Raw genomic sequence first — 21,831 nt, 5'->3', positions numbered from 1 at the left:
TGCCCCTGCCGACTGCTCCTCTCCGGACCTACCTCTCGCCCTTGCAAGCACGCTGGCTGGCAGAGCTGTGCGCGAGCTGCTGCCCGACGTGCCCCGGGAGGTTCGCCTCGCGCCTCCAGCAGGGCGCCGAACACGTGGCCTGCTCCTGCAAGGGCAAGAGGCTGCTCTGTAAAGGGGAAAGCCTTCTGTCCTGGAAGCTAATGCATGAGCGCATCCCAAATCACCCAAAGCAAGGAGAGACGTGAGACGCATGAATAAAATGAGGAGAGAACCTGAGTGCTCACTAAGAAAGAATTTACATTTTGATGATTTACCTTCCAATTTTGTTAGTATTTATCTAGCTTCAAACAGTTGTGACCAGTCTGGAGAAGGTATCATTGCAAAGATTAACACTAATCTCCTCTTTCAGGGAAATGTAGCAAACGCATAAAAGTAATCTCCACACAAATCAATGCACGTACCCGCAAAAAAGCAGGAAGAGCCCTTAACTAAAAACACACACGTTCTAGTTTGCAAGCCTTCTTTATAACATGAGGGAGTAAATAAAGTAAAATTCCATTTTTAGTAGTCTGCTATTCTTTAGAAACTACAATGTTACAGCAGTTTGTATAACACCTAAGCCTAACTGAAAGAAACACAAAAAAACGTATGAGACTGTGTTTTATTATGTAAAATATCATCACAAGGACACGATTTGAAATCAATGATTTGATTTTTAACAAGATGCAGATACTTCGCACATAGTCAGAAGTACTGTACTTTACATAAATGCTTTACAAATGGTGACACAGTAATTACAGTACAGGGAAATGGCTACTATCTATCTGTTCTGCATTTTACAGACTAAATAGAAATTTCACGCATGTTGAATACCCTTGTGTTAGTTCAATTCAGTTTTTCAATATCATTTTATAAGGTAAGAATAATATAAATTCTAAATTGCTATTCAAATGCTACATCCATTTTATCTTGAATCACATTTTTAATAGAATACAACTTTACTTGAAGCATATGCAATGTTTGCATAATCTGTGGAAGAAAATTGTCACTCTAGGAATTTATAATTTCCTTATTTCCTTACTTCTTACAAAACCTTCTTTTGATGTATTTTGTAGATTGATGGCTTTTCAGTGTGTTTATAAATACAGAAAAATATTTTCTGTGCTTGCATATTTGTTCTTTTAGAGAGCAGACCTCTTTATAGTTTGCAATATATTTTCATACAGTTTTCAGAAAAAGTATATGATTTATCTACATTTAAAAAATTCATTTCAAATCTTCTTTGATACAACACTTTCAATTTGTGTTGTGACAGAGATTATGCAAATTTTCTTGACAAAGAATATGCAAACTGATTTTAAAGTAGGAAGTTTAGCTGACAGTACCTACTCTTCTGCATTAAATCAAAAGGATTGTGATTTTTTACTCTCATGGATGGACACTGATGACTCGTTTTGGGGGGATTAATGGGGAGATTCCCACTGGGCATTTCCTGGTGATGCATTCGGGTATGATACTGAACCACAGTTGTGTCCCCATTAGTGTCATGCATCTTTTTCATTTACTGACAAGCTGTCAAGGATCTGTTGCGATGTCATAGGACCTCTGAATATGATTAAAGTGTTTTTTTGATTAAGCTCTTCCCAGTTCATGATATCCATGTAGAGTTTATGTCAAGTGAGTAAAAGCCTAAAAACAGTCTGGCGACTGTCAGCACTTTTCTGCTCAACTGGGCAGACCTGTATATCCAATAGATTCACTGCAAGCAGAACTGTTTCACACTAAGTCACTGCCACCCGACAGACATGCAAACCAGTAGCAGCAACTGCAAGGCAACGTCAAAATCCAGGCCGCTTAACTGATTTTGCTCAACCTATACCAGGCAGGAAATTCTGCATATTTCTCCAGCAACATTCATTTCCACCCGTGTTCCTTTCTCAAGGTGTCTCTTTCCTCCCCCTGTCCTCCTCCCCTCTTGCAGCTTTTACCACCATTTGCTCTCGGGCATGGCACTGCAGATGGTGAGGGCTGCCCACTACCCGAGAGACGACTGCAAGCAGTGCCACCCAGCACCTACTGACACCAGGAGTCTCGTGAGCTAAGGGAGGAATACTCTCACCTTTCACCACTCAGCAATATTCCTCTGAGTCCCAGCAACACTGCCTAGAGAAGAGGAAGCAACATGCCCCTTTTCAGAGGACCTCACACAAGAGTGGGAATCCCCTCTGGATACAAGAGGAACAGAGTAGGAAACATTCATGTTTTGTGAAAGCTCCCAGAGCTGCACATTCAGGAGGCCACAGGGCCAGAACATGCTCTAGTGAGTGTTTCTAGCGGTGTGTGTGTGTGTGTGTGTGTGTGTGCGCGCGCGCGCGCACATGTGTGTGTGCGCACATGTGTGTGCATGTGAGAGAGAGAGCAAGAGCGAGATTCTTCGATGCACAACTCCTTTGAAACGTCTGGGCTTCTTTCAGAGCATTGCCACAGACATCCTGGTCAGATGGGAAAAACACGTAAAGCTTGCTACGTTGCCCCTCAGAGAACTGCACCACAGCTGTTAAGAAAAGCTGCCACGTATGAACTGAAGGTGGTCTTAAGCACTGCTATACTCATGAGGAGCCCTTGCTTGTGCTCACTCAAGTTTTTCCTCAGCTGAGGAAGAGCGAAATCCCAGCAGAAGCTAGCCTGTTCTCGTGCCGCCTGTTCCTAACTCGGAGAGCTGTAATGAAACCCTCAGGGACTGTGGCAAATCCACTCTGATGCTGCTGGAGAAAGCTGCAGTAGGCAGCAGACTCCCTGTCTTCAACCCACAGGAGAGACCTAACGAACACCTTGCTGTATCAGCCAGGGAAAGAGCAGCACAACAGAAAACCTATCCTTTGGGCAAGGCGAGAAACTGAAAGGGAAAATTCCTCACACCTAGCTCCTGTGGAATTAATTCAAATCCAGCAGATACTTACCAGACAGCCTAGAATATGTTAAGTATGTTTTTTAAACTCTAGGCTCCATACAATATAGTCTCTGACATCTTAATAAAAAATGAAGAGGTCCATGATGAGAGAAAAGCTACTTCTAATGAATCTGAGTAGTCAGTCACTTTCAAAAATAATTTTTTTTTTAATGTGTAATCGTAATATGAACATTTCAATTCCCAGGACTATTACATGTGTACTCTTTATGATGAATGATAAAAATGTTCCATTTTGTCTACAGCAGTACTACCCCATTGTAATGGGATTCCATAGTTTAATTTGGGATGGGACAGTGAGTCAGTTTTGACAGCATGCTTTATGATGAACAGCGAATTTTGAAAGGCTGCCATCAGCTCAGTGAATTATATAAATCAGGATATGATAAAAATATAATTTACTAAAATACTCTTTCATAATTACTTAACTGAAAAAGGTCATTTTCTGTATTTTGGGATAGGCCAGGCCCCATCATTGCAATCCATCCTGAGCAATAAGCTTGCAGGCAACCTCTTAGATGCAAACATCCCTACCATAGGATAAATTCCTGCTCAGCATGGATGAAGGTAACAGAAACAACCCCTTATTTCTTTGCTCAAATTGTTATCTCATTAAGTCAACGGAGAAATTCCCACTGACGCCTACCGGGTCAAAATTAGGCCAGCGCCTCTCCCCTCCTTTTTTTGATTTTATTCTTTTTCCTGAATTCTAAAATATAATGCTTTTAAATCAAGATAATCTCTCTGACTGGAAATACCAAGCTTATTAGATGGCTTTACATACTATGAGTTTTTCCCCAGGCAGCAAAATATACCAGCTTGAACCTATATTCTCCCCTTTTTATTTAAAAAAACAAACAAACACGCCTTACAAAAATATCCTCTCAAAATAATATTCTTCTAATTGCGTTTAGTATCAAATGTTTCTATTTTGGAAAAAGACACTTCTTCAATACAAAAAGCTTTGTGTTTTTTTTTGATAGGATGAAAACTGCATTTTCCCCATCAGCTCTAATCCTTCCATTGTGCAAGAGATCTCTCCTGATACAGTTTAGCCCTGGGCGTTATGCCTCCCCCCAGCACGTTCAGGTTAGCGAAAATGTTCTTTGTGCTGACTTTAGTTGTAACAGCGTGCAGCATGTGCTGCAGCAGTATACATATTTAAACAGGCTATTCCTTTACAAGCACATGTTCAAAAGATTTTATCTAATCAAATTTTAAATAGGAAATTACTTGTCTGACTTTACATCAGAAAGCTACTCCTTTCCCTACTGCTTCAGACTGGATTATTAGGAGTTCACTGCTAAATGGTCAGCAGTGTGTCTGAGTCACTAGTCTTAATTTTGAGCTATAAATATCAGATGATGACTTATTACTTGGCAGTTTCAATACAGCAATGGCAAATTCTCTTTAATCTCTTTAATTTGAGATAAAGGCATCGAGTTTGGAAAGCTGAGAATTTCTGATATTCTCTAAGCAAAAAACGGATAAACCTTGGGCACACTCAATGTGGGATCTCACCCCCTTCATCAATTGATTTCACTGATAGCTGCTAGTGACTCAATGGATTTTTCAATCCCGACACTTACCAAATTCTGCTTACCTTTCTGAATGAGCTGCTAAGTGTGGATAACAATTCAGTGGCCAAAACTGGACTTTTGAGACTGTTTAATGAGTTTTACAACAAAATTGAATGAAATGAAGGACTGATTATTACCCTTGTATGCTGTTCACATCATCACTGTTAAGCGCTCATGCTTCACCCAGACTTCAAGTAAGAGCTTACAACCTGCATACTGAAATCATTCTTACTGCTTACTCAAAAGTAGCCTTTTTTTTTTTCACCAGAATATTACAACTTTTGGTTTCACCTCTTTAAAAATGCTAATTGTATTCCTTGTAACCACACCAGACAACTAAACCTCACCCCTTTCTGGGGAATGCTACCTAGGCACCTTGCCTGTGCAAGGTAGGCTTGCTTGTGAAAACCACATCTAGATTAAGAAGAATGCATTTTCTCTGAAAGCATTAAAACAGGAAAAGGATTTACATCTTGCTGAAATGAAGCAAGATAATTTGCAACAAATTTGCAAAACTTGATGGAACTGTACATTTTGAAGATGAACAAACCCTCACGTGACAAAGGATACTTCAATACATACAAATATAAGAAAGACTTCTCTTAATTTCAGGATATTACTTAATCTAATTCGAAGTCTGATTGGTTGCTTACAGTATTTTATTTTGGAAATATTTCAAATTTGACTTGATAAACTATTTAGTGTTCAGAGAACAGACATAATAGGGGGTTTGAGAGACTGATTAAAGACAGCCTAAAGAATGTTAGAAAAACAGTCTGAATCCTAAAAGACAGGAAGACAAGGACAGAAAACATTTTCTGATTGTGATATTCAGGGACCTGAACTAGGAATAGAATTGCAATTCAGAAAAAGTAAAACCTCTTATAGGAATATACAGGAGGGACAATTAATTGAGGCAAATGGAGGAAACTAGACTAGCAATGACATTAGAAGAGGTGCTATAGGATTCCACATCAAGCTGGTGTTTCCATCACTGACAACAATGTTTAAGACCTTTAGTGATCCGTAATTTGGAGACTTAATCCTGTTTGCACAGATGCATGCTGCACCCTTCAGGACGTCATATAAAAACAATTATTTTTCTAACTCCATTGTTCTGCCAGTTATATTCAGTTCCTGAGTCTGAGACTAACTAATGGCAAGATAGTCTCCTTGAATCTGCACAGCACCCTAAAACTGCTCTGAAAGGTGTCAACTGTCCTGAAGAGTGTTAAACTTCAGGAAAACATTACCGAGTTGCTTTCAGGATAGAAGCACAGAAATAAATATTCTTAAAACTCAGCAGACAAGAGACATTGTGGGATAAATCAGATGCAAGAATCACCTGTTGAGGAGTAATGTCCCTAATCTTTGAACTCCTTGCAAGGAAGTTATCTTATTATGTGCAAGATCTTCAGCTGGTTTAAGTTATCATAAATACCTTGATCTCAAGTCACCCAGATCTAATCCTATAAATTCATGATGCTGTTGATATGTCACGTACTTCAGCTTTAAGTTATTTTCTTCTAGTAGTAATTAGAATAGAAAGCACAGTGCATTTGTACTCTGCTCTCTACTACTGCAAAACTAAATTGTGCTTTCTTTTGGGATATTATCGGGATATTTCGATTCTACATTTCTCTATTGGTACATTCTGACTGCGTGTATGTTGACTTCAGACATAGCAGTACACTTTTAAGGAGTATTATTATACCTTAAAATGGACAGTCAAGGAAGAGGGAACCTCAGAATGCGTATCGGATGCATTTTCCCCCTCAAAACAAAGATAATCCCCTACCTCAAGAAACACAGGCTCAAAGGAAGTAGGAAAAGCAGAAGAGCAGACCAAAGCAATTCCTTTCCTTCTTTAAAAGAACAGCAACCTCTTAGGCTTTCTTCATGAATAATAAAACAACGGAAGGTGTTGGCAGGGAGAAAGAGAAACTGCGTTTTTGTTTGTCAGTGAATTTCAGTTCTATTCCCATTGCTGAACAGCCACTCTGTCTGCCTTTCCCTTGTTACAAGCAAAGGAAGATAACAGAGGCTTTCTTAGAGACTTAAAGGCTACAGTAACTCATAACCTTTCCATGATTTAACCTGCAATAATTTACCTTTGGAATAAATAAAGTCCTAGATTTGCTTTTGCCATTCTCCTTCCTTGGAGAGTTGGGGTTTTTAATTCCAGACATCCTCACGTGCAAACATGTTCCTTCTCACAGTTAGAGTTCTGGATATTACCAAAACCATACGACAAAGTAGTCTAGAGCATGACAAATGCATCAAAAACGGGAGTGGGGTCTCGGTGGCACAGCTGTTCACTGTCTTTAGTCCCTCATTCTCTTTCTACTTACTTGCTAGCAAGCTCCTTCCAGTGTCGAGCAGACAAGGGTTGCAAAAAGAGGAGGAAAGGTTTGCACAGGCGCCACGCGGCACGGAGCTGCACGTGGAGCGGGCGCTAATCTCTCCTGACAGCTTAGCTGTGATCAGCTAAGTATTTCCTTGTATGGGATGAAGGCGTAACTCGCAAGCAAAGAATGTTTTCCTTAGGCTTTCCGGATTGTTTTTTTTAATGTATAGCATAATGCCATTAGCATTTTGAACTGAGCTTCCATTAAATTATATGAGTTATGTATTTTGAAGTGATTTGAAGGACCCTTCATTGTTAACTCCTTAATTAATTTTGGCTTTATGGCATTTTAGGGGCAAATTGCCTTAACCTTCACATTTATTCTATCACTACTTGGCAGGATTGAGATATTACAGTTCTTAAGTGAATTTCTTGTCAGAGGATCTAAATCACACTCAGCTCGGGAGAATTACTTGAGGAGGATAGTTCCTGCTCTCCATTTAGCCTGGCCTCTAAACCAGTCTTATATTTGCAAATGACTTCCACAGAAGCAGGTATTATAAGCATAGGGTCAAAGTAACTACCTGCAGACTGCTCTTGATTTGAAGCAGAAAATATGTTCTGCTTCACGCATTTAGTAAGGTAAGATTTCTGGGAAGCTTGTCTTGCTCCTATTTCAGCCATCACATTCCAAGTTGCCTCTTTTCAAACATACTCCCTTGCAGTCTGTCTCCATCGTTGCTGTCTGGGCCCATCCAGCTCTGTGGTACTTTTGTTTAAAAATGGAACAAGTTCATTTTATTCAAAAACGTGAGAAATGCTTGTGACTGGGAATTCAATGAAAAATCAGATCACTGAGTTTTCAGTTTAGGGTTGTTTCCAAAACACATCTCAAAAATATCTACACACATACAGTTGTTCCTGTGGAAAGTAACTAGATAAAATGTTGCTGACAAAGTTAGTGAAATTTGTTCTGCTATAGTAAGTGAAGACTTGTAATATTTTTAATAGAAAGCTCGTAAAAGTACATTACTCTTCAGTGAGCTACAAGGCAGCCTCTGATGCCTGCTTATGCTGGGCTGTTCCAAACAGGTAAGACCTAAACATCTTCATCTTGATCTCTTCGAAGTTTAATTTCTCCGCATGGATCATCACACTGGAAGGCTTTATGCTCTAAGTAACTACTCTTAATTTTGCCTAAACACTGCTACAGTGATCACAAATTTGCCGCAAATTCTGTTTCTCTGGTGAGATTCTAAAATTACATTTCCCAAATAACCTTTTTATCTCTTTGAACAAAGATGGCACCAAAATTGTTCACAGAATTATGGAGATACTGCTAAGTCTGTCATTCCTCTACCTGGTATTAGCATTAGGAAGAAATTCCTAGAGGGGACATGTTTATCTGATCATGCAGAAAGTCATTTATACAACTTGGCAGAAACTCCTGTCTTGTACGGATCCAAGCAGGACAGCTCGTGGTACAAGGGAACACTTCTCAGATCTAGCAGTGAAAATGTGAAGTTACTGAAATCCCATTCATTTCTTTTTCTAACACTTCAAACTGCCATGTAAATGCTGAGGTTGAGGCAAGATTAAGAATGATTATCGTTTTCTTTTCATATGCATTTCAGTCTAAATTATACTGTCTAATGAAGGACACTATAATGGCACATAATACCTTATTTCTATGTCAGTAGATTATAAAATAGATCTAACAAAGATCTGGGATAAGGAGGGGGAAAATCATTTCTCCTTTTTTTTTTTCTTTTTCAAATCCCCTCTCTTCCTAACCCCCTTTCAGCTGCCTTTTAGTCCCATCTGCACAGAACAGAAGCTGCAAGAGATGCCACTGTCACAAAAGAAATGCTTAAAAAAGTGTGCCATAAGGTAACAGTGTGACACCAGCACTATTCCAAAGAAACTCCTGTCAGTATCAGGCCCTACCAAATTCAATCTGCATTTATCAAAATCTGTAATTTACTTTTCAACTTGATTGTTTAAATTTCTTTGCTTTTCTTTGCTCCTATGCCACTTCCCAAATCGTATCCGTAAAAGAGAACTCTAAATCAGAAACTTTTCACTGTGGAACTACCACCCCCTTTTCCCCGCAGATACTGAAGGCCCTCTGACAAGATTTGCTTATGCTGCCATAGACAGAGGCTCATCTCTATCTACCATTTGAAATGATAAAAATAAAGCTTTGAAATTATTTTTTTAATAAATCTTATGTAATAGCTTAAATTATTCCTGTATGTTTTGTGGATAGAAAGCGGCATTTTCAATATGACAGCAATAAAGGAATTTATAGGCTCTCTAAAAACGGAGCAGGAAATAAAATGCCTTTTGTGCAACAAAGGATGTAGGAGAATAGCTAAGCAAGGCAGTGGGGCGGGGAGGAGGTGTGATGGAGGGGACTCGCTAGGCAGGAAGACAGAAGACCAAGAAAATGCAGTATTTCTGAGAGCTAGGATCATCTGGGAGGAAAGTGAAGACATGTGGCAATGGGAACTTGATGAGCGTGGCTGACTGCCAGCAGATATTATGATCTCAGAATATTGATGTTTTGTACTAATAATTACAAAATCAGCAGCTGCACAATTACATATTAAGATAAACACAAGTGAAACTGCATCCCATAACATGGGGAATGGAAATGAACTATGATGAAAATGACAGCTCATACAGTAATACTGATGCTTAGAAAAGACAGAGAAGCCAGGAGGATGAGAACATAATAAAAGGATAAAAGAATATTGATAGTCAAAAAGGAAAATTGATAATGAGACCATTCATGAACAATGAGAAAAATACATTAACCTTTGACAGCTGTTGAGAGCAGATACATGTCAGGCAGAAGACATGAAGTGAATAGGAAGTCTGCACTTAAAAAAAACATTCTGGATAAAACTGCTCATGTGACCTGAAAAAGAAACCTACAGCCAGCATAACCTCTTTGATACTGCAGGTTGTCTTAATAGCCATGAAGAAAACCAAAGGTTGGAATTATGTTGGCTGCATGCTGTAATAAAGTAAATCTGTTATAAGTTTGCACTCAGGCACTGAAATGAGACAATAAGCAAGATATACCACTGAGAGAGATGTATAAAATCTGAGAATACTTATTAAAGGGAGCGAGCTTCATAATACTAATAGGAATTAGGAAGAAAAAAAGTACAGACGTAAACTGTTATTGGGGTTTGGCAAAAATCACGGTAATAAAGCACACTTGACACCTTCTAGCTGTGCTCAAATTCTGCTGGACATGTCACAGGACGTGTCTGTTTATTGAATGCCTGATCTGTCAGATACTGTTTTAGCATGTTCCTGAAAACTTGCCATGGCTAAGGGTCTGCACTGCTTAGGGATCTCCCCTTTTCTTGCAGGCAAACCCACTGCTGCCGGAACAGGAACCTGGCAGAAGCCCGGCTCTGCGCAGAGCACACAGCCACTCAGGGGACAAGTATAAATCACATCTCTTTCCCAGCGATCTCAGGTGTCAAGGCATGTCAGAAGCGATGGAGTTAACACACCCTGAGAGCTCAGTTTTTTGACTCATATATAGATTATTACCAGGGAGGAGGGATTCTGACGCAAAGACTGCAATTCGTAGATATATTTTGGCTTTGCCTGTTCTGTTCAGAGGAGCATGGGCCCAAGGACAGGCCAAAATATACATTTTCCTTAACCTGAACTGTTTCCCAACATGAGGACAGCTGTAGTTCAGTACTTTCTACATTCCATGTGATTTCGTATTATTTTGTGATCTTCTGGATAAAAGCTTGAATTAGTTTGCCTGTCTTACACTGGGTATGTGATTAGCTTACTGCTTCACACAATGGAGAGTGATACATACTATTTGAGCCATACCTGTGTCCTTCCCATCCACACTGCTGATAATTGTGCATATAAACCAATGCAAAGAGGTGGCATCAACATGAGCTTTGCTCAACATAATGCTGCAGAACCTGCACACAGCCCAGAGCTGCACATAGGTGACTTTAGCGTTGTGCTTGAACCAGGTCCCTGTCTATGGTCCAAACATTACCTCAAAACTCCGCTTAACAGATAACCAAGTGCTGATTGCCCTGAAAAGAGATCTACTGCTTGTGTTGGGCTTGCCCAGGAGCAAAGCAGAACAGTCCACAGCACTTTTTACATGTTGGCAGTCACTGCCTGGGTGAGGCCTCATCCCACCACACAGCTGTGCGGCACAGCTGGGAATAGGAAAATACACTGGACTGACAATGTCCACTTCTCCCTGAACAGACTGGAAATCTCTTTTCCTTTTCTCGAAACGGAGGAGAGGCAAGGACACAGTGTGAATCTCACTGTTCTGCCTTCCCACAAGCTGCAAGATGCTGATCCCTCTCCTAATAAATATTCCTGTGGCTCAGTCCGGCAAGGTGCTAAGTAATCCGTGCTCACCTCCACACCACCATCACCCTTCACAGTCCAGTAAGAGCTGAATAATGAGCACTGAAATCAGTGGACTCTTCTTGTGATTGAAATTCATATGAGAATATGTTGATGTGGTCACACAGTGCTAAGCAAGGTTCAGACTGAGATGCTGCTTTACACTTATGCCTAGAAACCTGCAGGACTGAAACAAACACAGAGGAACTTTCCCATCCATGTTCAAGATTTATATGGCTTGCTCTCCTCTTCTTAATTCTCTCCTAACAAAGCTGTGTTCGAAGTTGATTAACAGATGTTGTCACTAAAAAGTTGATACTTGCCAACAAATAACACATGGATCTACTTGAGGAACAGTATTGTTTCCACGGATTTTCCCAGGAAGGGATACTTGTAACTACTAAGACTTGAAAAAAATATGACTTTTTAAAGTATCTTCCAACATACATCATTTTCTTAAGAGAACTGCCAGTTTCCTGAAAATTAGTTTATCTCATTTGTACGAAATCATCTGGATAAACACACATGATACAGAATGTATAATTAAGCAGATTATGATTAAAAGAGTAAGCAGTAATCTTTTTAGCTAATAATGGACTTGGGAAGGAAAGACTTATTTGCAACAAAGATAAACAAAAAAAATACTAAATAATACAGTCACATATCTTAACTGAAGAGATTAAAAAGAATGATCAACTGATACGCAACAAAGATTCTCAATGGTTAGAAGGTGACAAAGAAAAGCAGTGAGATTTTAATACACATTGATAAATGAGCTAAAACACAAAGACCACAAAATCAGACAAAAAAAAAAAAAAAAAAAGGCAGAGGTGGGCAGGAGAAGGATGCACAAGTTGGGCCTAACTGGACGATATGAGCACAGAACTACTCCTATGTTAATCAGCCTGGTAGACTCTGAAGTGTAAAACCTAGCAGCCAGGCTCTCTGTTAACAGTTCGAGAAAAGCACACTGGGGAGACGGCAACACACCCGGTCAAGGGGGATCTTTTAATGGTTCTAAACAGAAAAGTTTTGAAGATGGAAACATAGATACTGGTGAAACTCCTGTATTTTGGCAATTCATGGTTGAAGAAAAGGCAATTTGGGGCAGGAGGAAGGAATGAGTGTTCAGTAGGTTTGCAGAAACTATTCAAAAGTAATATGAGTATTTTGTGGCGCACAAAGAAGGACTGCGAAGACATAAAATGTAAATCTCACTTTTGTATATGTTTCAAATAGATGATAGATGTATTATACTTTCCACTAGATTCTAAAATCAGTATTTTAGAGGTTCAGACTTAAATCTTTTTCTTTTTTGTTCTCTTTTCCATGGATCTACTGCTAAAAACATGAATGCTATGTTCTGAAAGGGTTTCTACTCCTTTTTTCCTACCATACAACTGCAGGCAACAACATTCACTGGTGAGATTGGTGGCATTTTAAAGCTACCATTTACATCTCATCCAAACCTGCTGTAGTAAGGAAGAATATCCCCACCAACTTTACAGAGTTTCAGATCAGGCTTTTATTTGGGATTTAGCTCTTAGCTTCAATGCATGTCTCAATTCACTGTGTACTTCAAGCAAGCAAACATTAGTCAGTGTTGTCATATTCCCTTTCCACAAAACGATGGTCATTGCACTTGAGGGGTTTTAACTTTCCAAAATATAAAAATTCATGGGCTGTACAATTAAGAAACACCGTCTTACAGACGTGCAGCAACAGGAAATTCAACTAAGTTGATGCTTATTTGTTTAACATTCTATTAAAACAAAGAAGTTCTACAATGAAATTACCCCATTTTTATCTCTTAATTGCCTCCAGATATGCAAAACAGATTTACTGCTAGTGGCTTGCACACAGTACAGTATTTTAAAGCTAATTATGAAACAGCATTACAATTGTCACAAGATGAAATACTTATTCTTACTGTTATGAATCAATATCATTTTCTAGAATTAATTGTAAGTACTTTTTAAGTTGCATATAAACCCTATTAAACTACAGAAACAGCTAGTTATGAAAACATAATTCTTTTAAATCCAGGATGATATCAGCATAAAATGTTTTATTTAAGCAGACTGCAAAAAAGGAAAAAAAAAAAAGCCCATGTAAGTAGTTCCTTTATTTACCACTATTAAGGCCAACTGTAAGTCTAGTCTTGAAAGCTCTCAGGTTTTTCTTTTTGAACATCTGAAATTGGCCATTGTGCACGCTTGCATACACATCCTCCCCAAAACAGTATAGTAATAGTTTAATTGTTCACTGAAGAGTAGTCAGCACCTGCATTTTGTTTGTATTATGTCACACTGAGAGGAAAACATATACCTGAAAAGTATTTGCATTCACATATCTCCAGGGCCCAAAACGCCTAGCAGTCTTTTCATTGCTTATGTGTACAATACAACAAACAATAGAAAAAATGTTAAGCAAATAGTTTTCAAAGAACATTGTATCAAATTTCTTCACTTCCATTCAAAAACATTGTTGAGCAGACTGCAAATCTCTGCTTGATTTGTTAGCTGTAATTTACTATTTTTTTCAAAAATGTGCTAAATTATTTAAATAATTTAAAATAGTTTTTTTTTTAAGTCTCTGTGATAACACCTCAGGTTTCTTGATTCTATAGTTCATAAATGCAAATTGTTTCAGACACTTATAAATCAATACTGTAAGCTAAAATTAATATTTTGCATATTCAAAATAAATGTTAAAGCTCAATTTTCCTGAACAGCTATTTACAAAGGAACAACTGAAGTCTTGAATATAGCCTAATCAAAGCTTGCCTGCAAATGCTGCCTGAATATGGGGGACATTTTCCCAATGTCCACTTAGTGGGAAAACAAAAAGGAAGAAGCACTTGTTTATCTCAGCTGAACGCATGCAGCAGTTTAAGAATTACCTAAATAGGTTTTAAGCCATCCTAATGATCATTATTTTTCAACAAAAATATCCACTAGTGCATTTCTCCCTTTTCATGTTGCTAATATGCCCGTATTTTAAATACTTGCACATCCAAAAAAAAGTATATTCACACAAACATCCAGACACACACTTAGTAATTAATGTGGTTACATTTTGATGGGCTGAAATGAATCAGAACTTCCAAATATGACAAATCATTAATGTCAACTTTTTGGAAGAAAATATCTTACTTCCTACTAAAATAGTTAAATCTGAAATTATTTACTTATCTATCAAATTGCTGGCATTTTGGTGGAAGTTAGGTTAGGTTCTGATGCTAATTCTTCACTTGATGACACATCAGTCAAGCAATTTTATAAACAGATACTTCAGAATACCCATCAGATTCTATCAGAATTTTTAAATCAGGATCACCTTTATCCAGTATCTCTCTATTAGAAATCTCTCTATTATCTCTCTATATAGTACTTTTCCAAGAATATATACTTTCAGAAGTATACGTTCAGAGTATACTCTGTTTGGATCATCCTTTAGCATCGTTATGTAACCAGCATTTACATTAATACTTAGCACAGTTCACAAGGACATTAATTGTCTATTTGAAGAGCCTATATAATTTAGGAAGGCTCTTCCAATATTTCTGTGATCTAGATTTCTTTGCAGATATTATACAGTCTAAATTTAAGTCCTTTATCTGCATGCCAAGTGCTAAACTATATTGGGTAACTGTCTATATCCTTCGAAGCTCTTCACAGATTAAGATTTGAATCCTTTGAATTTCACAGAATTTTGATAGTACTTCAAGCAGTGCAAGTCTTAGCAATGTCCACCTGATAGTGACACTTAAGACTTTATAAGCTCTACATGTGTCTATAAAACTGCATTTACCTGCTGAGTGAATTCTATCACCAGATCCGTGACAGCCATCCTCATCATCACAATCCCCGCTTGACTCCATCTCTTCACTTCTTCCACCCCCACTGCCAGTGTCTCGGGAAGCCCACCTTTCAAGTTTTAATTTTGCCTTCTCAGCATCCAGCTAGAAGGGAAGAAGAAAAATCCAACAACAGTCAGTGTATTTACACAATCTCTACCTCTGACAGCCATCCTGGGTTTATAAAGTAACAATCACTTTCACATTCCTGTTCTTTTGAGAACCACTGCTGGAAGTGGGGATTGTTTCTGGACATGACTCACAAATATTTTGGAACAAAAGTCTACACTGTTAAAAATTCACCACCACCAATGATCAAGCACACTTAGCATCAAACTTGTAATTGAAAACACCACATATTCTATCTTCCAATGTCATCATAGCTATCTCTGGTCCTGCAGCTGGTCCTCTTGCAAGCCATAGACTGGAGATCATTGGTTAATGATGTTATAATCTACCAGATGTCTAAGTATTAGTTTTGGGTTATTTACATTTGAAAACAATAATAAGCCTTGACAACCTTTGAAGAATTGAGTATATTTGCTATTTCTCATACGGGCTTGGTCACTTCGATGCCTCACCCCCTTAATAAGATTTTTAAGATGCCAGCATTTAAAAGATGCCTTTACGAACTGCAAGCTGTTTATCAGATTTCGCTTGAAATACATTTCTGGACTGACTACAGAATAAGAAGAAGGTTATTTCTAAAAGTAATCTAAATGTATCATACTTGGTGGCACCTGTTACAATAATGTATTTACTCCCAAAACTAATCTTTTTGATCTTTAGATACTCTAATTCCCTCTGTCATGATTAACTGTTGCCTGTTATTAGTGCTGTAGGAACAAATGACTCTTCAGGTCACAGATGGTTCCAAAAAAATGAAAAACACCATTTCATTTTCTGTCACACTAAATCCAGCCTATTTAGGAAGCAGCAGCAACAACAGTGCTATTTGGGAAGAAATGAAATAATTGTTTTAAACTAATACATTTTGTGATAAGGCAGTAGTCAAAGAAAAATCATTCAGGGAAGGAAGTTGAACTTGTCTCCCACATCTGAGAGGAGAACCTACCCACTGAGCTAGATGGTAGCTCTCCTGTTGAACCTGTGCCACCGTTGTGGAACACTTAAACATTCCCTGATACCAAAGCCAGAATTTAAGTGTTCCATATTCCTTGGCCTCAACATGCTGTATTTGTTCTTGCTACTACAAAGGATGCTTTAGTGTATTAGAGAAGGTGGAAAGACCCATTCTTGTATTTTCAGCATTTCCTTGTCCTATTTATTTCAGCTGAAACTAAACTATACAACACAGATGAACACTGTTTAGAAGGACAGCTTGTTTGTCTCCTTTCTGGAGTTCCAAAAACCTTGTTTGTGTTAGTTCTGCTGGTATTAGGACCGGTTATTCTGGTTATGTGAAAATATTTTAACCAACTGGAAAGGCTTTGTAATGCTTCTCAAAGTTTGTCAGATTCTGCATCTGTCCAAGAGGCTTCACCACAAGTATCTTCCCCCAAAATACTGCAGATTCATTTCATGCTTTCTGATCTGCTTTATCCCAAAAGACTAATTATTTTTGGCATTGAGGGAAATGTATTTTGGACTGCAGCTACTTTGACGAATCAGATAGTTTCTAAATCAACAAGGAGGTAGGCTGGGAGCCAAGGGAGGAATGGGAACACAGGCCAATGTAACTGTATTAACTGGGTTAAACTGATGAGAAGCTATGAAGGCAGCTATTTCTCTGTAGTGGGAAGCTTTGTGTTATAATCTCGTTCTTCTTCAGATACTGTGAGCTGCCATCCTCCACTAGGGGGATGAGAAATGCCTGGATGACTTCTCTGTTGCCAGGAGATCCTTCTCTGTTGAACAACATATACCAACTTCTAAATGGGAGAACTCAGAATTTTTTTTTACCCTTTAACTGATCAGTTTGCTCATTCTGAAAGCACAAATAACTCCATACTGCAGTTGGAAGATCAGTAAGTGAGAGGAGAGAACATGGACTCTAGTGTGGAAGAGCATTAAATACTGTCTTAATTGTTACTGTATGACTGTTTTTTATAGACAAGTTGCTTAACGGTGAGCCTCACTATTCTCAGGCATATGGCCTGAGAATATTCTCAGGCCTGATGCCATGGCAATACAAAACAACATTTTGTTAAACAACTGGAAAAAATCGCCTATGAGGAGGAAAGATAACTCAGTTCTTTCACAGATTTATTGCGTCTTGGCCATATTATAGAAGACTCCTTCATTCTTAGTTATAATCCTTTAGAATGAAAAGAAATGACTAAGTGGTGAACATAACAGATGCAAAATCTAATAAAGGCCTTTAATGATTGTTTGCCAGTCAAAGTAGAAATGTTTATTGCCTGCTAAGGTTATCATTCTTTTCAAAAATTTGATTTTATTCAGCACTCATGGCTCAATCCTGACCTCTGATCAAAACAAGCAAATAGTTGAACAAAATGTGCACCACTTTCTTGGAAAAGGACCAAGAAGCAAGCTCAGCTTTTAAACATGGTGAATTGCAGCATTTCACAGACTTCTGGATTCTAAGAGCCTTCCTTATAAAAAGGAGATTAATAATAGCCCAGATCTGCATCTCTTACCCATATTGTTAAAGGTCTACCCAGGTAATTCTTGGCTTGCCAGTAGAGAGGTATGCTAAATTACACAGGCGATCTACCAGCCTTTTTCACCTTGTTCTCCATTTCCCAAACACTTTTTTTTTCCAGCAAAGACTCTTGTATCTGTTGCTATCATTTGTCTAGAACGATGAAGCACAACCCAACCTTACCCATGGATATTGATTTAGCTATAAATAAGCTCATTCCAGAAAGTGAAGTTGTATAATCACATTAGTGGAGAACTCAACCCACACAATACAGCCCTGTTGAGAAGGCTAACTCTGTTACCACTGCATCGTGACTATAGTTTCTTTCTCTACTTTAGATTTGAAAGGAACGCTTGTACCTTGGCCACTGCCACATGACTTTAGTGAGAGCTACGTTTTAGTGAGATAGCAAAGCACGCGCTAGTGTTTCTCTGTCTCTTCTCATAGAATCATGGGATCACAGAAGGCTCTCTCAAAGGCATGAGACTGCACTGAAGTAATACAGACTGCATCAGGATGGATCAGGGTGGTGTCGCTTTAGAAGAAGAACAATGAAAGACATTATTTGGTCCTGGAAATCATACTCTTTTAGGGATGCAATATCCTTTTTATTAAACTCCATTAAGTCCAGAAGAAAACTGTGGACAAAGGAAGTCCTTAATGCTTTGCTGTTACAGGACAGAGAAGTTTCCAACAGGAGCTGGATTTCATATGAAGGTTCAAGGCCTCTTCAGTGATGGCAATGATCTGCCAAACAGCCTGAACAATTCTCCTAGCTGAAGACACAAAAGCCCAAAACTTTCTTAATGAGGTGGAAGAGAGACAAATTTCAGCTTCCCTGAAGGCTTGTGTGGGGAGAAATCACAGTCCTTTCCCATATTTAACAGTGGCAATCAAGAGACTGGAGTCAGTAATAGCATTTATATTATGTTTTAAAAAACAGTCTTAAGCCTGATTTTGCAGACTCTGTCTGCTAATGCATAACACAATCCAGCCACTGCTGCACAGCCATTCCAGCCTGGGAGTGCAGTGCCTTGATGCTGAGAACTGATGTTTGGTTGAAGTGGAACATATTTCAACGAAGGCACTCTAGTTTATATTGTTACTTTCACAGAACAGAGTACTAGAGTTTTAATAGATTAAAAATTAAGTCTTTGCTATATTTGAAAAGACAGGTTTTTTCTGATCATAAAAAGGGTTATATAGATCAGTAAGATTTGTAGGACCCAATCCAAAGTAGAGGCAAATCAGGAATTTTCCCAACAACTGTAATGGGCTTTGGATTAGGTTCATAACCCTCTAAAGGTTTTTTGAAAAGTACATGGTCTTCCTGTGGAATAGCATTAGTATTTGTTTCTGATTCTTCTATAAGGTAAAACTCACATATTCCTATTCAGCTCTGAGTCAGATATGATTATATGTATTTTATTCCAGCAAAGATTCCAAGTTTAAGTTATATTAAAAAAAATGTTCTGTTGAAGTATGGTTTTACAGAGAAGGAAGGAGTCATATGAGAACGGTTGTTGTCCTTCTCTCCCATCAATACTAGATGATGTCTCACATGCATTCCCCGTCCCAAAGCAGAGTCCTAGGGCTGTGCAGTCATTTAGACCTAGGCTGCACTGGACCTTCTCTGTATATTGACTTCAAAGAATATGGGACATACAGTCCCTGAGCTTCCTCCTGTGAGTCTAACACAAAGTTTGTCTCTGGATCTCTCACCAAAGATGTGTTAGAAGGTAAAACTTATTCTCATAATTCTTTATGAAGGCAGGTTCCAGATGAATACTCCCACATATTAATTAAATAATAACTGTTTAGCTCCATGAGAACTATTTGATAAAAGTGCCAATTTTAATCAACTTTCTTGATTAGTCTATTTTCTGAAGGGTCATATATGTCTGTATATCTGAGGGGACAACTCCAAGCTATAGAATAATGAGCTCATTTTATCAGAAAATGGGTTTTAAAATTATATTTTGCACCAGAGTTTCAGGCTTTTCAGGTCAATGAACACAGCAATGGAAGTCTAAGAGAATACACTTTTAGAATAAAGCCATTTGAAGTTGTGTGCTTAGAATATTCAGAGACAAATTCCATATAATAACTGTTTCCTGAGGGATTTGTTAATTAGTATTCTGTATGATGGATCTCTGTGTGAATGCTCTTCTTCTCTGAAAAAACAGCTGTGAGGTAAAATCTGACTCCAGTCCACTTGTCATATGAGCACATGTATCTTACTGGCTGGTGTTTCCACAGAGATCAGAAAATGTTTTATTATATGCTATATTAAGGAACTGTAAGCTAAGCTAATCTTTTCTAAAGGTACTGACAAACAGTTGTCTTTTAAAAAGTACTCTAGCGACATAAATATGATTCACAGAGATTCACATTTTGCCAGCTTATGCACAAATAATGCGGAGAGCCTGATCTTGAAAAGAGTCAGAAATGACTCAATCCTTCCATTCATTTTATGCAAAAAGAAAAATAAAACTCCTTTCTAGACCATTATTAGGTCAGAAATGACTACAACTGAAAAGGACAATGATCCTTTGTTCTTAGTCCATTATATACATTTTTTGTTAGGGACTGACATACTGCTTTAGGCATAAAACTGCGTTTTACTGGTGTCTTGTGACTGAGCAGATGTTCTATCATTTCATGAAACAATAGCAACATAACAAATTTTAGACTTAACTGCCATGTGTAAAAGAGAGGAACAGGTCCTCTCCTTTAAGATAACATTTATGGTTAATTTTCTTCCACATACGCTCTTAGTTCCCCTTTAAAAGCATGTAACAGTTATTTCTGCTCCCTTTTAAATCTTTTTAGTCTATCTTTTCTATTTATCTAGCATGTCTATATTACAGCATAAATAACCAAAATCAATTTATTTGTCTTTAGTCTTGCCAGACATTTTCTTTGGTTTGTTCCTCCTGTGTCTGAATTTCATAGAAATCCAGAAGGCCCTATGCATTATTCCATTCTAGTTCCTGCAGAAAGCAGTACAACTCAATGAGGTTGTACCAACCAACTCCTAAATTCTTTTTTTATCTAAGGAAAACAGACTTTTAAGCTTCTGGAGTAACTGACATCCTCAGAAGGTTTCCTTCTGCTATACTTATTCAGATCCTTACAATAACCTGTGCGTAACACATCTGGCTTTACAATTCACCTGTACAATACTAGAATAATTTAACTGAACAGCCATGCATAATTTATGCAATGCAGTTAAGGACTGACAATGGTGTTAGTATTTTATTCGTGCCTCTCCCTACTAGACCTTTTCCAATATGGGAACAAGACCAATATTGGTAGATTCCTTTGCTTTAGAGTTTTCTCTCTAGCCTGTGGCTTGCCTTTATTTACACTGAGATCTGTACGTTTTTTTTCCATGCCATTGCTTCTGGTATATCTATAAAACGAATGGGAAGAGTTCAGTTCAAGCACATGTGTACATTGAAACTGCGTATCTTGGACTATCTGTGCCTCACAAAGGGGGATCTGACAGTCCCCTCATCTCCTCTGCCCCAGAAATCTCAACGCTAGGCACATACAACATTTTGGAAGTTCCTTCTGGAACCACTTCCACTCTTGAGATAGTCCCTGCCTGGAATAACCAGGCCCCTTCTGTAACTACTCAGGGACCTCTCCCTCTGTTTACTACTTTGTAACTAGCCAGCAGGCCTGCTTCCCAAAAACTCTGGCAGTTTCTGGTTGAGTTATCATGCAAACAGGATACTGAATATGCATTTGAATCATGACTACAATTCTAAATACTTTAACTGCCACCTAAATGTTTGTCAAGCAGGAAGCTGAATTTTGTGTGTTAACATGAAATTTGTACCTTAAGGAATCATGACTAGGATTTCCGCTTGCAAAAATGGCAGGCTCCACCTTACCTCTTTTATAGATCTTAAAGCATTTTTCAATCTGCATCAGTGAAACCAAGACCTGCCTCAATGCTGACATGAGTGATAGCTTCCAGGATGGTACAGGCTTCTCAAAGAGGCCAGAGGCTGATTTGGGGATTCC

The 21,831-nt window shown here is 38.3% G+C and overlaps 1 protein-coding gene across 1 annotated transcript in view; it reads right to left on the bottom strand.

Annotated features, from left to right (window-relative positions):
- LOC134144112 (glypican-5-like) overlaps positions 1-21,831 on the bottom strand; it is a 364,398-nt gene that overhangs the window by 77,838 nt on the left and 264,729 nt on the right. Inside the window, exon 8 of the mRNA XM_062582794.1 lies at positions 15,125-15,275. Coding sequence (XP_062438778.1) covers positions 15,125-15,275 — 151 coding nt within the window. The remainder of the gene's footprint in view (positions 1-15,124; positions 15,276-21,831) is intronic.

Source organism: Rhea pennata, chromosome 9, assembly GCF_028389875.1.
Source record: "Rhea pennata isolate bPtePen1 chromosome 9, bPtePen1.pri, whole genome shotgun sequence".
Taxonomy (NCBI): Eukaryota; Metazoa; Chordata; class Aves; order Rheiformes; family Rheidae; genus Rhea; species Rhea pennata.
This window is presented reverse-complemented; position numbering and strand designations above follow the sequence as displayed.